Below are 14,989 nucleotides of genomic sequence, written 5' to 3'. Positions count from 1 at the left end.
TAGCGTATTTGTACGAAAAAAAAGTAAATTACATCAACTTTGCATCAAATTTGTATATTAATTTCGAGGTCATTTTAAAATTCAGTAGGAAAAATTTCCATTGTACTAGCAGAGGTTTTAATCGACTTCCTCGAAAATACGGTATAATTTTATAGGCACAGAAGCAAAATCTATGTAGGTATATTAAAAAGTTAAAACTATAAGCAAAATTATATTTTTCTTGAAAAGAAAAACATTTGTCAATACCAATACCGCAATTATGATATTTTGATGTACATCTATATAGTTTACAAGCGAAAAGCGATAATTTTTAACATAATAAGATGGTTTTACAGAATTTTTTGTTGGTGCTGACAGTTTATAACTCCAAAAAATTATGTAAAAACAATTTGTCCGTTCTACAAATGAACCCATTTCAATTATAAATATTTTTTCCAGATAATACATTTTTTACGCTTAAAATGCTGACAAAAACCGAACGTAGCCGACACATTTAGAAAACAATTAAAACTGTCTATAATGACTATATATATTTTTTTTTAACCAAGTATTTTTGAGCCCAAGGTCCTATGTTACTTAAATATCCCTACTATTTTTATAATACACCTATGATTTTAAAGGCTTAAAAATGAAATATTAATATATTTAATTATGAATATTTAGTTATAATTATTGTTTCTAAGGACGGTTATTTTTTTAAATAAGTTATATTAAATTATAATCTATCAATGCTACCGCTTGTCCTTGAGTAATGTTTTTTTTTGGAATGTTTTGCCCTCTATTTCTTATTGTATTATCAATACAGTATTTGTTGGAGACACATTTAAAAAGAAAAAAAAATACTACAAGGAAGTTTGACGGCAAAAAAACGGAAAACTTAATTGGGACTTAGATTAGGCTAGGATAATATTATTATCAAGCCTATACATTTGTTGTCGGTATAAATGTATAATACTTGTTACAAATGTTTTTTTTTTTGTGACAGGTGTTTATAGATTTGGCATAGAGAAAGCTTTTTCATGATTTTCTATGAATTTTAACACAAGTCATTACAGCAAAATGTTAATTTCCAACTGCCTGGTATTATATATTATATATATTCGAATATTAATATTGAACCGAATTTTCCTCGTTATTACCGCATTACGTAATACTACTGTTATTATGTGCATTATCAATGAGTTTACCATTATAACAATGTTGTGCCCGACCCGGGTCAGCGCTCATTGTTCGACCGCCGACGTCCGACCTACGTGGGCACCGCCAATCAAGGTCGGTAGGAAAAACGAGTTGCCGGTGCCGCAGGCCGCGGCCACCGCCGCCGTTTCAACAGCAGTCCATGGCTGCCGCTGCCGTCATTTACTAACCGCACAACGACCGTCGCAGTCGCACTACAGTTCGTCGTTGCTGATAATCGTTTCATTTGGACTTGCACGAAACAGGTAAATTTCATTATAACAATAACAATAATATTACTATATAATATTATCTAATCGTAAACGATCATCATATTATTAAAACTTCGCCGCCGACGTGTCGAATAATATATCGTTAATGACGTTCATTTTTTTTTTTTTCATTTTATACTTTGGATAATAATATAATTGTTGGCCAAATAATCCTGTGGCGGCGTCGGCCGTACCGAAAGAGGGGGAGACGCCGACATCAAAATCGTGCGATTGAATAAATGCCGGTTTTGCATGTTGATGTATTATTTTTCGTGTTTGTCGAATAAAGTGTAGGTACACCATGGCGTGTACGAGCAACGAATGGCATTAGTGTAATTATTATGTATGTACATCATTATCGGTAAATTTTTATCGTACATTATGACGTGTCTGTGTGTGCTACACTAATAATATTATCGTAGAGCTTCTTTCTGCGGTTAAAATATACACTTCCATTATATTAATGTACACCGGCGGATTTTCGCCGGGTTGCGCAACTCTTTTCGTTTTACCTCTAACCTAACCTCACCTGACCCTCCCACCACCTCGATAATCGTAAGTGCCAAGTGGCATGAAAAACAAAAAATCAAATAGCATAGTGGTAAATTATAATCATGAACTTTTCCGTAGTACAAAGAGCAGTTCCGAAATATTACAAAAAGTTTCGATAAAACTACATTTTTTTTTGAAATTGACGTTCGTTTTTTTGGATTGCGCAATATCGATTTGAATTTCAAATGGCGTCGTCCAACCAGTAAAATAATACTATAGTAATTGAATGTATTAGGCATTATTTTATCCGGTATTCCCTCTCGGTCGCGTGACGATTACATAACGCAATCTGATCGAACCATAGCTTTATTATACAATATTATTTATCTCGGTTTTGTATCGTTTTTAAAACCGTTGTGCCTGAAATATTGCGGCAGTGTGGTGTATACCGGGAAATCCACATTTTTCGTTCAATAATCGTTTATTACGGGCGATATTCTTAATTGGATGATAATAACACAATGGACAATGGTCGGAACCAGAGACACAAAATATCCAGTGTTGTCCAAAATGGTTGAAATATCATGTATATTATTAGTTACATAACAACATTCAATAGTCCACGGGCATATGAAATACGGCCGCCATAAACGATACCGAAATATGGCGTTCACATATGGGCTTGCGTACAAAATTGCGTTGCTAAAAAAGTATACGGCGTGGCGTGTGTACACACTTGTAACCTACGGTGCACGTACCTAATTTAATCAACATAAAAAATGCCCAATATCTATACACAGATTCGTCCGATATACCGTAGAAAGGTAAATATCGTTTAAGTTTTGAAACGTAAAAAAAATAAAAATGTAAATGTTTTTCATTTCAAACAATTTTGGACACCACTAACTGCTAACCTACCGTTATATAATACACGGTTATATGGAGGACGGCGTTTTTTGATTTAACGATGTTTCTCCTGTTACATTTTACAGTAGTATAATATATATCTCGTTACAGTCTTAGACTTTCTAAAGGGGGTTTCTTTTTGTGGTTTTAAAACGAATTCTTCTTTTTTTTTTTTTTATCTCGCCGTCGATTGTTGCCAGCCACTCCGACATTATGATAATTTATATTATTTTCTACTCGACGTCTGTGTGTGTGCGTGCGTGTATACACATCAAAGCACTTGAATCGATTATAAAATATAATAATTATCATGTTATTATTATTGTCAGACTTACACAGACAGAGAGAGAGAGAGAAAATCATTCGAGTGCCGGCGGCCACTTGTTGATAATAATCCACTTTCCACTTGTTAATCGTTATCTAATATTTGATTTATTATTATTAATATTTTATATTTAAATATATAATCGACAATCGTCGTCTCGGTATAATAGTGTAATGGAAATGAATTCAACGATTTGCAAACTTAACCTCAAGGTCCCGCCACAGCACCACATACTGTGTGTGTGTGTATGCAGAATATCCGTAGTCTATTGTCAATAGATGGTATAATATTATTATAACTTCACCGTAGACTTATGATATTATACACGTTAGCGTTTCGTTGTGTAATAACGTAGATGCCAAAAATAATAAAACAATAATTCCATCATCATCTTATTGAGACACAGTTTGACGTTTGATCGACCCTAAAGATTGATGACTTGCGATTTTCTTTACATCAATCAAACCAAATGTAATCAATCATATTTTATTTATTTAATTATTATTATTTTACCACATTTTTGTAGGTATTTAAAATATCAAAGCTGTACGTAGATATTTTTTTCTTTAAAGTTACTTGAAATAAAATAAACATAATATTTCAATTTACTGTTAAAAGTTAATTTCAACATTACTCTTATCAAAACGTATACTGATTATAAAAAATACATTATTTTAGGTTTCTTACTAACAGTAACGCGTTATATAATGTTGGCTTGGCTCATTGAGTAATTATTTTGGTAGAAAGTGTTACACTAATAAACTACAAGGATTTTTTTTTCTCACCAAAAACCTAATTTTTTACAGTCACTGAGGAAGATTTAGATTCAATACAAAGTTTTAATTTTCTAACATAAAGAATATCATACATAATACTAGGTATATATATCTATTAGTTACACGAAGATCATACATTTCTGATAAGAATTTAACTTTTTACAGTTACTTTGTTGTTTAGAAATGTAACTCGTTAGGTTAACATGATATATGTATACCTATTAAAAAGTTGTAAACTTATTACGTCTTAAAAGTTGTCACTATACGAGTACACGTTATTTTGTTGGGTAGTAGTCGGGTAAAGAGGATAGCAAATTTTGATATTGATTCAAAAGCTGTCTGCATATTTGTTGTGTATTAAGTCAAACAAAAATAAAAAATTATTATTAACATTGTCGTCGGTACTACTATCAATTTTTGCTGCGGTCGTGACGTGTATGTACAATTAACCATTGTAATTATTATTGACATGAGTATCTAAAAAAAAAACTATTAAGTTTATCATACTTCAATTTTCGTTTATTGACAAATTAATTAACAACTGCGTCCGAGATGTTTTTTTTTTTTTGTCAATACAGAGATAGCCTATGACCTGTCAGTAAATTTATCCATGTTAATACTGATACCGATATCTGTCATCATATAAATGAGAGCAAATAGACTAGATTTCCCCCCCCCCCCCTTACATGTATCAGTATATTTTTTGTATTCCTTATAGATCAGATGAAAAGCCATTTCTCTTTCTAATTAACTTTTGCCATCATTTATCATCCATTCGGTTATAGTCATATTAAGTAATAATAACAATAATTGTTTTGTTTACAGTAATATGATTGGAGATAACATGCTAAAGAGATGATAATAATAATAGTATGATACATTTCGAACGATCGATCATTTTGATTTGGTTATAATTATAAATTTACAATTACTTCTCGTTAAAAATATTTTAAATGAGGAAATTAAAAGTAACACTTGATGTGTGTGTCATCTTTACATAAAACATATTTTTCTCCTTCAAGTTTCATTAAATGATATGATCTTAAACGTATATCTGTATTACCTTCGTAGTATTATGTGTGTGTGTGTAATGTAAATTATTAATATATCATTTTAATAATATTGTTTTGTTTCCCTACAGAAAAAATGGTTTTAGCACTCGAGAAACCAGCGCCGAAATTCAGCGGAACCGCCGTGGTAAACGGAGAGTTCAAAGACATCTCACTGGATTTGTACAAAGGAAAATATGTCGTTTTCTTCTTCTACCCGTTGGACTTGTAAGTGTATACACCGATTACTTGAATATTTCGCGTGTGTGTGTGTGGTAAAAGTTTTTAATTTTTCTCAATTTGAAACGGCAACCTTTTACTTGTTCTGAAAACTGACTATTGGATGATTAATTGGTGATGTTGTGTTGTAGAAAAATATTGTGTTTTATATTGTTGCATTTAAAGAAGACAATAACAACAAGTTGCTGATCATTTTTAAAAAACAATGATTTTAAGTTTTATATTTCTTACGTGAGCTCATCATTTAAGGCGGGCACATCATATAAACAATACCTGAAAGATTTATCTCTAATTGTTGTTCTTTGTTTATTTGTTTTCTAGCACGTTTGTGTGTCCCACTGAAATCATCGCTTTCTCAGACCGCGCTGACGAGTTTGCCGCCATCGACTGCCAGGTGATTGCGGCTTCGTGCGACAGCCACTTCAGTCATTTAGCGTGGGTCAACACCCCGCGCAATGAAGGCGGTCTTGGAAAAATGCAAATCCCGTTGTTTGCCGACAAGTCTGGCGCCGTGGCCAAAGAATACGGAGTGTACAATGAGACATCGGGCATCCCTTATCGAGGTCTGTTCATCATTGACGGCAAAGGTAACCTCAGACAAATCACCATCAATGACTTGCCAGTTGGCCGATCGGTCGATGAGACTTTGCGACTTGTACAGGCGTTCCAATACACAGACAAATACGGAGAAGGTAAACAGAGAAAGCGTAACTTAATAAAAATAATCGCTGTTAGGTTCAGTAACAAAACTAATACTACCAATGCCATAAAATATTTTGTTTACAAAAATGCTTTATCGACTGTGTTTAATTTGTTTACAGTTTGCCCAGCCAACTGGAAACCTGGTAGCAAGACCATTAACCCGGCGAAATCTCAAGACTACTTCAAAACTGTCCAATAAACGCGTTATTCGTTTTGTACCAGACCCGTACGAAGTTATTAATCGCCATTAACACCATGGCGTCTGTGTGTAACTGCTCGAGGGTCTTGAAAAAAACATAACTTATGGGAATAAGGGGTGGTACAATAATATTAATTATTATAATATATTACTTATTAAGAAAGAATTCTTTTGGTATTCTCACGCTTATTAAGATACTTATTAGTTTTATTACTTTTTTTTCTACAATACTTGTATATGAATTATTTTATTTATCTGTTAAATTTATTTGTATTTTGGCCATAAACAAAGAAAAATAAATAAATAATACATAGAATTATTTTCAATAATTTTTGTATTTGGTTTTATATGATACATTTTTCTAGTTGGGGTTTTATTTACAAAAATAATAACGACATTACAGTTAAGCGAGAATGACGAACTTTAACCGTCTTAAGTGAGACGAAATAAATAGAATAATATCCTAAATAAAAAAACAACTAAGATAAAACATTAATTTTGTTTATAAATTTCCACGGCACATTATAATTTTTTTTAGTCTAGTCTCTTAAGTTTTTCTTATAGGTAATTGGTGTTGTTATTGTTTAAAATATATTTCACTTGTGTTCAGTATCAAGTACTAGACGAGAAGGGCAGAGATTAAATAAAAAAAAAAAGTACTAAAAACCCTACCAATGCATTGTATGCTTAATAATAAATCATTATTATAGTTTGATATTAAAATATGAACATTTAAAATTATTATTATTATTCAATTTAGTATAAAAAGTAAAATATGGTAACTTTTTTTTTTTTATGTATGTATAAGTGGATTTTTTTTTTGTCATTTGATCAGTTTCCATAATTGTTCTGTTTACCGAGTAAACAAATTTCAACTAAACGTTAGCAACGGGCAAATGTAAAATGTTTTTAACATAAAGCCTTGTATTATTGGATGTGACATGTGGATATGAGACATGAGAGTACAAAATGCCCCGTGTGTACTAAATAATAAATTAAATCACAAGAAAACTGTGGAAAACTAAATTTTTTAATTTAACTGTGTCAAAGGTATAATAATAAATTAGAATATTTTTTTACGGTGAACACAGAAAATGTTTCGACGATGACCATGGATTCAACTTAAAAAAAATAGTTTGGCTTGTTACATTAAATTAACAGCCTGAATAGAAAATACGGATTACATCATATACAATATTATTTTGAATATATTAATATATAACTCCATAAAGAAATTCTCCTTTGTTTGTTCCACAAAAATGCTGAATTTTGTTGTTTTAATAATTTAACTTGGTATGCTTTTTTTCAAAAGAAATAACTTAACGGCGTTAAAAGTAACTTTTATAAGTTAAAGTTCCTTTCCATAAAGAAATTGATGCCAATCAAATTAAAAAATGAATTGGGTTGAAGAAACAACATTAATGAAGTTAATTTAGCATACAAATAGCGAACATATAACAGCAATGCTCATGTGGAATGTTTGTTGAAACTAATAGAACCAAAAAAAGATGTTCTACTTTGAATAGAAACTTAGAGATGGTATCACCACAGAACAGACTATTCATCTAAGTCTATTCTGTGGTTTTACCGTTGGCATTTGATTAATATTATTTAAATTAATTAATTACATTAAAATAAAATGTATTATTTTTAGTAATTTTCCTAGCCGGCTTGTACATTTACCGAGTTACTTTATTGAATGAATTAAGCTTTATCAATAACAATTAAGTGTTTTGTTAGTCCAATAAATCCAATCATAACTAGTTGAAATAAATGACTGAACTTGTTCAGCCTTGGAAATCTACGAATTTATTACAATGTTGTACGGACAATTGCATCTCTAGCACAGTCCGAATCCTCGGAACCGTCTCCCAAATTTCACACACACACACACACACAGTCTTCTACACTAATGTAGAACAGTTCAGTAATTAAATGTCAATAGGCTTATATTTTGGTTTGGTAAGTTACTATAGTGTATTTCAAAAAAGCCTGCGATGATTACTTAGAACATTTTTTTCTTATCACAATTAATTCGACGCCGCTGTCGGCTGTTGGACTACTATAGTTGATAACATTTTCCGCTGTGTCTTATCAGTGACCGCGGTTGGCGTAATTTAATATTTCTCCGTTGGCACTACTGTGGTGACTGTTATCAATAATATTGTTGTGGTTTTCCTTTTTTTGTTCATTTTTTCATCGCCAAAAAACGAGGTTTTAAAATTTGAATTTTTTTTTTTATTATTATTTATTTGTCGATTCTTCCCTTACCAATCGCAAGTACCTTGGTACTTGCTAACAACCTACCCCCATCTACTATATAGCAGCTGTTATTCGACTCGACCATTATCGTTATGGTAGATGGCTTTTTTTTGGTATTATCGTTTTTGTTTTGTTTCAATTTAAATATAATATTTTAATTTTTAACGCCGTTGTTGAACAATAATAATTATTATTCAACTCCTCTTCTCTAAAGCTTTAACCAGTAATTAATTTCCCAACTTCGTATTTTCGCTCTTTATTTTTATCGTGCGACTTCTGTAGTTATAACGAATTTACCTAGCGCAATATTTTAATGATATTTATTATTCCTCACTTGACTGTCGGCTCGTCTTGAGATAAGGTTTGTATTGATTTTAAATTATTTTTACATTTAATTAGCTGTTCATGGAATTTGCTGCAGCCGTCAATTGGTACGATGACACGTAGACACGCCTCGAGGCGTTTACTGTTTAACTTGGTCGATTTCTCACGCCGTTCAGTCATGTTGTATTGATACACCTTTTGCATAGCACAAAATGACTTAATCGTGTACGAGAATAATACATATATATATTATTATAATAATAAAAAGAGCCCGAGAATTTCAGATATCAACACCATACATTAATCGGCCACTGTACATTAGTCTTATCAAATATTATTCATCAGTCATAGTCGTTATTAATCACTTATTTCAAAATTGCTAACTTTTATACACCAATTTGATAATTAGTTGCTACTGTAACTTTTTTCTTCCAATTTGGAACATTTTCTTTTAAACTTATTGAGTCGATAGACTTAGTGAGCCTATATAAAGGCTCAGTTAAGTCCTAAGTCTCTTAAAAAAAACTATTAATCCTGCTCTCTGTATTATAATTTGTTTGGAAACATTTAAAATAACAGATAGCTTGTAAGGAACTCTAATTGGTAGCACTTTAAAGGTTTCATAATTTAAAGATGTTGACCATTTTTATTCTTTTTTTGTCTAAACATATTCTTACAGCTAAGTTCTGTTGTATTATTAAGGGTCTTATTGCATTATCTGCACACCCTTCCAAGACTATTAACCTATACTGCATAGCAGTATGCAGAGCTTGATAAACAGTACGCATGACTTCAATTGGTAAAATTTAGTCTAGTTTATAGAGTTTAAAACTTACTGATCTCAAACGAATTGCGGTATTCTCAATAATATGTAATATTCATATCTATAATTAAACCCAGATATTTTTTATTTGTGTTAACCTAATTATTTTCTGACAGCTACATGTAGTAGAGTAAATATTATCACATGTGCGATGAATAAATACAATAATGTATATCATTAATAGTAGGAATAGTTGTGTTGTTAATATAGAAAGCAACAAATTTGTTTTTTTTTTTTAAATATTTAAAGTTAGTTTTCTACTATTTATCATTTGAAATTAAAAGTTACTAAAGTTGCTTTTTTTGTACTATTTACCAGCATTCAGGAAAATGCTTTATTAAAAAAAAAGAAGTCAAGTGTCGTCAGCATACTTAACCACTAATCAATCTATATTTAAATCACCAGTACAATTAGACACGTATGGCACGTCATAACCAATTTGTTTTTCACTACTCAAAACAATTATTGAAACAATTTATTTCCTATTATTCAGATGGCTAGAAAACCAACTGAGACTTTCTCGGTTTATTCCAAAATCAAGCTAAATATTATTTAGTTGTTTGTGATGTTGAATGTTTTAAGCTTTTGCTAAATCTAAAAAAAAATTTCCATGACTTTGTTGCGATTATCTAATTTATCATTTATGAATTTGGTCGTTGAATAAAGAGCATATTATGTAGTACCTCTGCCAGGACGAAAACCAAACTGATTTTTTGATAATAGTTCATTTTTTCTAAGATCAATATAAGCCTCGTTTTAACTAGGTATTTTTTAACAATATTTTAGAGAAATTGCATATCGTCGCTGATACTGCAACAGCGCGTATCTCAATTTCAAGTATTTTCAGGAGAAGCAAAATAAGTTTTTAAATGAATAAGTTTTGATATAATTTGTGTTATCATTTTTATGATTTACAGTGCAACTATAAGTCTGATAAAAAAACATCACTAACGAAATATTTTCTGCGGGACGTGATTTATCAATATTGGTAATAATCTCATTTGGCCAAATTTTGATATACGCGCTGTTGCAGTATCAACGATAATATTATAGGTAATGGCCTATAATTAGACACATTGTCTTTTTTCCTAATTTATACAAAAGCTTAACTATAGCTTTGTTTTAAATTTATTTGGGAAGAAACCTTGTTTAAAACTTAAGTTAAATATAAACATTTAAGGTGTTACAAAATAATTTCCAACTATTTTTAATAATTTAACTGACATTCTAAGCCACATCCACATGCTGTTTCATCATTTAAATTTTTATTATATTTAACACTTAATCCATTATATTTAATATAATGGATATCTAATATCGTTATCTACTTATCCTCTTGTATCTATATTCATATCACCTATTATTGTTGAGCATTCATTATCAGGCTCTTAAATTATTAAAATTATTAAGCAATCTTTCAAGAAATAAACTACTATTTTGAAGGGTGTGCACAATACAAGACTATTAGCTTATTATTTGTAAACATGGACAGCCTTAAAATACTACTTTCTTTAAAATCATATGCATGTAAATCGGACAGTTAAATTTTGATTTACAAAATAACAACACCATCGTTTTGATTTTGTTTTATTGAAGAACAGTATGTGTTTAACCAGTTATAGTATAAAAGCTATCTGCAATGTTTTGCCAGTTTTCTGTTAAAATAAGATTATCTATTTTGCTGAATGTAATTCTTCGAAATTAGCACACAGACTTTGAGTCTAAATTTTATGATTAAAACTATTTACAAATTTATGGTACTGGATGTAATAATTGTCATATTTCTCTACTGTATTATGTTGATTCATGATTGTAATATATTAATAAAAGAAAAAGACCTTAAAACTAAAAACGGAGAACACATTAAACAGTTAGTTGTTTAACTTTTGAAAATGAATTTTTTTCCGTTCTTAGCGGATATTATTATTGTACAATTAACAGTCGAACTTTGTCATTGTTTCAGCTAAAAACAATCTGCTCGTAGCGGGAAAGACCTAGTCATTATTGTGTAACCTGCTGCAGTCTGTGATATTGCGTTGCTGAAGAAATTTCAGGTAAGAAGTAATAGGGAAACATTACTTAAATAGAAACTGTAGTCAAACTAACGACACATTCACCCCCTCAATCCTCTTTAGTATGTCAAACTAGAATTATAATAACACAGCCCTGTTAAATGCTTTATAGGTTATAGGTATCGTTTTAGGAACATCTCGTAGATCTTATAATAATTTTGCTTATAACAAAACTTAGGTATAAAAAAATTAGGTCAAAATGTTCAGTTAAAATTGAAAAAACAAATTGTTTTAAAACTATTTAATTAAGTTTTTAATTTTTAAATTGAAATTGTTTTCACAATGAATGTAATAATAATTCTTTTTTTTCTCATTTTCTCAACGTTTAAAACTAGCTAGATTGTGGACAAACAATTTTATAAAATTTTTTAACATGTGTTCTTATATAACTTAATTGTATTTTTTTTTTTTAATGATTAATCTTTATAAATAAAAATTAAATGCTGTTCGTTGGTAAGCACATCACTTAAGAACAGATGGACCGATTTGGCTCGTTTTTTTTTAATTTTTTAATTTTCGTAATAGTCCGAATAAGGTTTTTACGTGGGAAAAATTGTAAAAGTTGCCAGAAAGATGGAAAACTGAAAGTGTTTTTATTAAGGACAACGTCTGTCGAGAATCAGCTAATTTTGTAATAAAAGTATAATTTTTGTAAGATGAGAAACATTTTTAAAGGTAAAGGAAAATGATTTGTCCGGCTTGTATACATAAGTAAATACTAAATAGTATAACGTAATTAACTATGTAATTGTTGAGCTGAAATATAAAGACTATTAAAAAAATAACATTAAACATTACAATTATCTCAATTCAGCGTATTTACCCATTACTCGATTCATTTACATTTTGTTTGTCACGAGCAACGATCTCCCTTTCACTTTTCTCTGTTTTTCTCTCCTATCAAAGCCTAAAATCATTATCAGGCTACTACATTCTTAGCTTAAGCCTAAACATCTCACAATTTTTGTTTAAATTAATATTTTTTATTTATTTTTTTACAGGTGCCAGACGATTACGGATCCGGCCTTGTGTTCAACATATTTTCATAGTCAATAAGTAAACACCTCAAAAAGTATAATATTGTATTTAGTATTGCCCAATCATGTCAGTCAAAGACGTGCGTTTCGGTTACGATTTTCCGTCCGACGTCAACGTGCAAGCGTGCATGGACTGCATCCAAGATTGGGAGCTGACGTTCGCCTGCGTGCCGGTGTCCAACCTGAGGCTGAAGGCCGGCGACTGCAAGCCGTCGGACACGGTGCTCAACCCGGAGTTCTCGCGCAAGTGGTGCCACTGCGTGGTGGCCAAGGTGTCGCAACCGCCGTCGGACGCCGACAGTGGCGGCGGCGTTAGCAAACCTCAAGAGCAGTTCGTCCGGGACGTGTCGTGGGCCGCGTTCCTCAACGTGTTCAGCGTCATGTTCGACCTGCCGCTGGACACGGACCTCGTGCACCTGGTCCGTCTGTTGGACAACCAGATCGACGCGTACCTCGAATCGTCCGTGTCGCTGCAGTTCTGGATTGCGGTGCCGGTGTGCTGTGCCGACGCGGCCACCACCGTGCCGGAGGACACGTGGCACAAGTGGTCCCGGCTGGTGTCCATGGCGCGGAACGCGGACCGGATGAAGTTGGCGCTGCGCGTGGGACCGGAACTGCCGACCGAAGATGGCACGCTGGACCGGTGGCTCGGCGAACCGGTGACGGCGTTGATCGTGGACACACGGTCGTTCGTGGCCAACCGCAAAGGCTTTCCCGTGTTGCCCAAACGGCACCAAGAGTTCCTCAAGAAAATGTTCAATGTCGGCGCGCAGCTGATCGTGTCCGGACCGTCGGCCGTCCGTCAGCACTTCAACTATCTGGCGCACCTGTACGAGAACACGACGCCGCTGACGCCGTACTCGTCCGACTACATCAGCGGCTACGAGGACTATCTGCAGACGCCGCTACAGCCGCTCCAGCACGACCTGCAGTCGACCGTGTACGAGACGTTCGAACAAGATCCGGTCAAGTACCACGAATACCGGCGGGCCATCGGCATGGCGTTGGCAGACAAGGCGGTGACGGCCGGGGCGGGCGAGGCGGCCGAAATAGTGGTGTACGTTTTGGGCGCCGGCCGTGGTCCACTGGTGGAGGCCGCGCTGGACGCGGCCGACGAGCGCGGCGTCCGGGTGCGGGTGTGCGCGGTCGAGAAGAACGAGAACGCGTTGCCCACGCTGTACACCAAGAACGCGACCGACAAATGGCGCGACCGCGTGACCGTGGAGTGCGCCGATATGCGGCACTGGCGGCCGGCTGCCAAGTGCGACGTCATGGTGTCCGAGCTGCTGGGCTCGTTCGGCGACAACGAGCTATCTCCCGAGTGTCTGGACGGCGCGCAGCGGTACCTCAAGGACGACGGCGTGTGCATACCGTGCAGTTACACGTCGTACGTGGGCCCGGTGCAGTCGCGCAAGCTGCACGCCGAGATAGCGTCGATCAAGCGCAAGGAGCTGGAGTGCACCTTCCAGCGGCCGTACGTGGTGCAGCTGAACAACGTGTACACCATCGCGGCGGCCAAACCGCTGTTCACGTTCGTCCACCCCAGACCGATGGATGGCGAACGCGACGACAGAGCCAACAATCGGGACGGCAGCTTGTCGTTCGACGTGCCGCAAGACTGTATACTGCACGGGCTGGCCGGCTACTTCGAAACGGTGCTGTACAAAGATGTCCGGCTGAGTATCGTGCCCGAGACGTTTAGCCAAGGCATGTTCAGCTGGTTCCCGGCCTACTTCCCCCTGACCAGCCCCGTCGCCCTGACCAAAGGTGAACGGCTTCGGATCAACTTCTGGAGGTTCGCCGACAAACACAAAGTCTGGTACGAATGGTGCGCGTCGTTGCCCCAACAGACCGTCATACACAACGTCAACGGTACAATGTATTCGATGTTGTTATAGTTTACGCCGATTGTTTTTTGACGAATAAAACAAAATACAATTGCTACTCATTACCATCGGACTGGTCTTGTTTTAAAATTTTTTTAAATTTTCTTCATCATCAAAGAGAGTCACTTGACAGTGTTCGATGTTTAGCGTTAGGGTAGCGAGCCACATGCAATTTTTGCCTTCATGCAAAAGTAAATGTAAAACGACATATTCTTTATTGCCAAGGCTAGACGAGTGATATCGTCTCAACTGTTATACAATTCAAAATTTGTATAATTATCGACAATTAATTTAAAGTTAACAATTTTTATTAAAATTAAACCCAAACACGGTCATACCTCGTTTATTTATTACAGTTGTGTGTAGCATTGTATAAATCTTTTTGAAAATTTATCGTAAAAATTATCAAGTTTGTAAATAACGGATTGTTGTATATTTTGTTCAATTT

General features: G+C 34.2%; 2 protein-coding genes across 3 annotated transcripts; both read left to right on the top strand.

Moving 5' to 3' along the window:
- Positions 1-1,304: 1,304 nt before the first annotated feature.
- On the top strand, positions 1,305-6,466 carry LOC126836526 (peroxiredoxin 1-like). Its single transcript, XM_050570023.1, has 4 exons — positions 1,305-1,442; positions 5,089-5,224; positions 5,558-5,928; positions 6,058-6,466. The coding sequence occupies exons 2-4, from the start codon at positions 5,094-5,096 to the stop codon at positions 6,135-6,137; spliced, it is 582 nt and encodes a 193-aa protein (XP_050425980.1). The 5' UTR covers positions 1,305-1,442; positions 5,089-5,093; the 3' UTR covers positions 6,138-6,466.
- Positions 6,467-8,321: 1,855 nt separating this feature from the next.
- LOC126836446 (protein arginine N-methyltransferase 5-like) lies at positions 8,322-14,606 on the top strand. 2 transcript variants are annotated; one of them, XM_050569842.1, is made up of 4 exons: positions 8,322-8,760; positions 10,464-10,599; positions 11,510-11,600; positions 12,620-14,606. In XM_050569842.1, exon 4 carries the CDS (start codon positions 12,721-12,723, stop codon positions 14,551-14,553), a length of 1,833 nt encoding a protein of 610 aa, XP_050425799.1. In that variant the 5' UTR covers positions 8,322-8,760; positions 10,464-10,599; positions 11,510-11,600; positions 12,620-12,720; the 3' UTR covers positions 14,554-14,606. The 2 variants fall into 2 exon arrangements, with proteins under 2 accessions (XP_050425799.1, XP_050425798.1); XM_050569841.1 differs by lacking the exon at positions 10,464-10,599.
- The last annotated feature ends 383 nt before the right edge of the window (positions 14,607-14,989 follow it).

Source organism: Adelges cooleyi, unplaced genomic scaffold (genome assembly GCF_023614345.1).
Source record: "Adelges cooleyi isolate 19-005CV unplaced genomic scaffold, UGA_ACOO_1.1 ACOO_flye_CR_arks_rails_tigmint_CR_PRNA_247, whole genome shotgun sequence".
NCBI classification, from domain to species: domain Eukaryota; kingdom Metazoa; phylum Arthropoda; class Insecta; order Hemiptera; family Adelgidae; genus Adelges; species Adelges cooleyi.
Note: the sequence above shows the minus strand (reverse complement) of the source record. Positions and strands in the feature narration are given on the sequence as shown.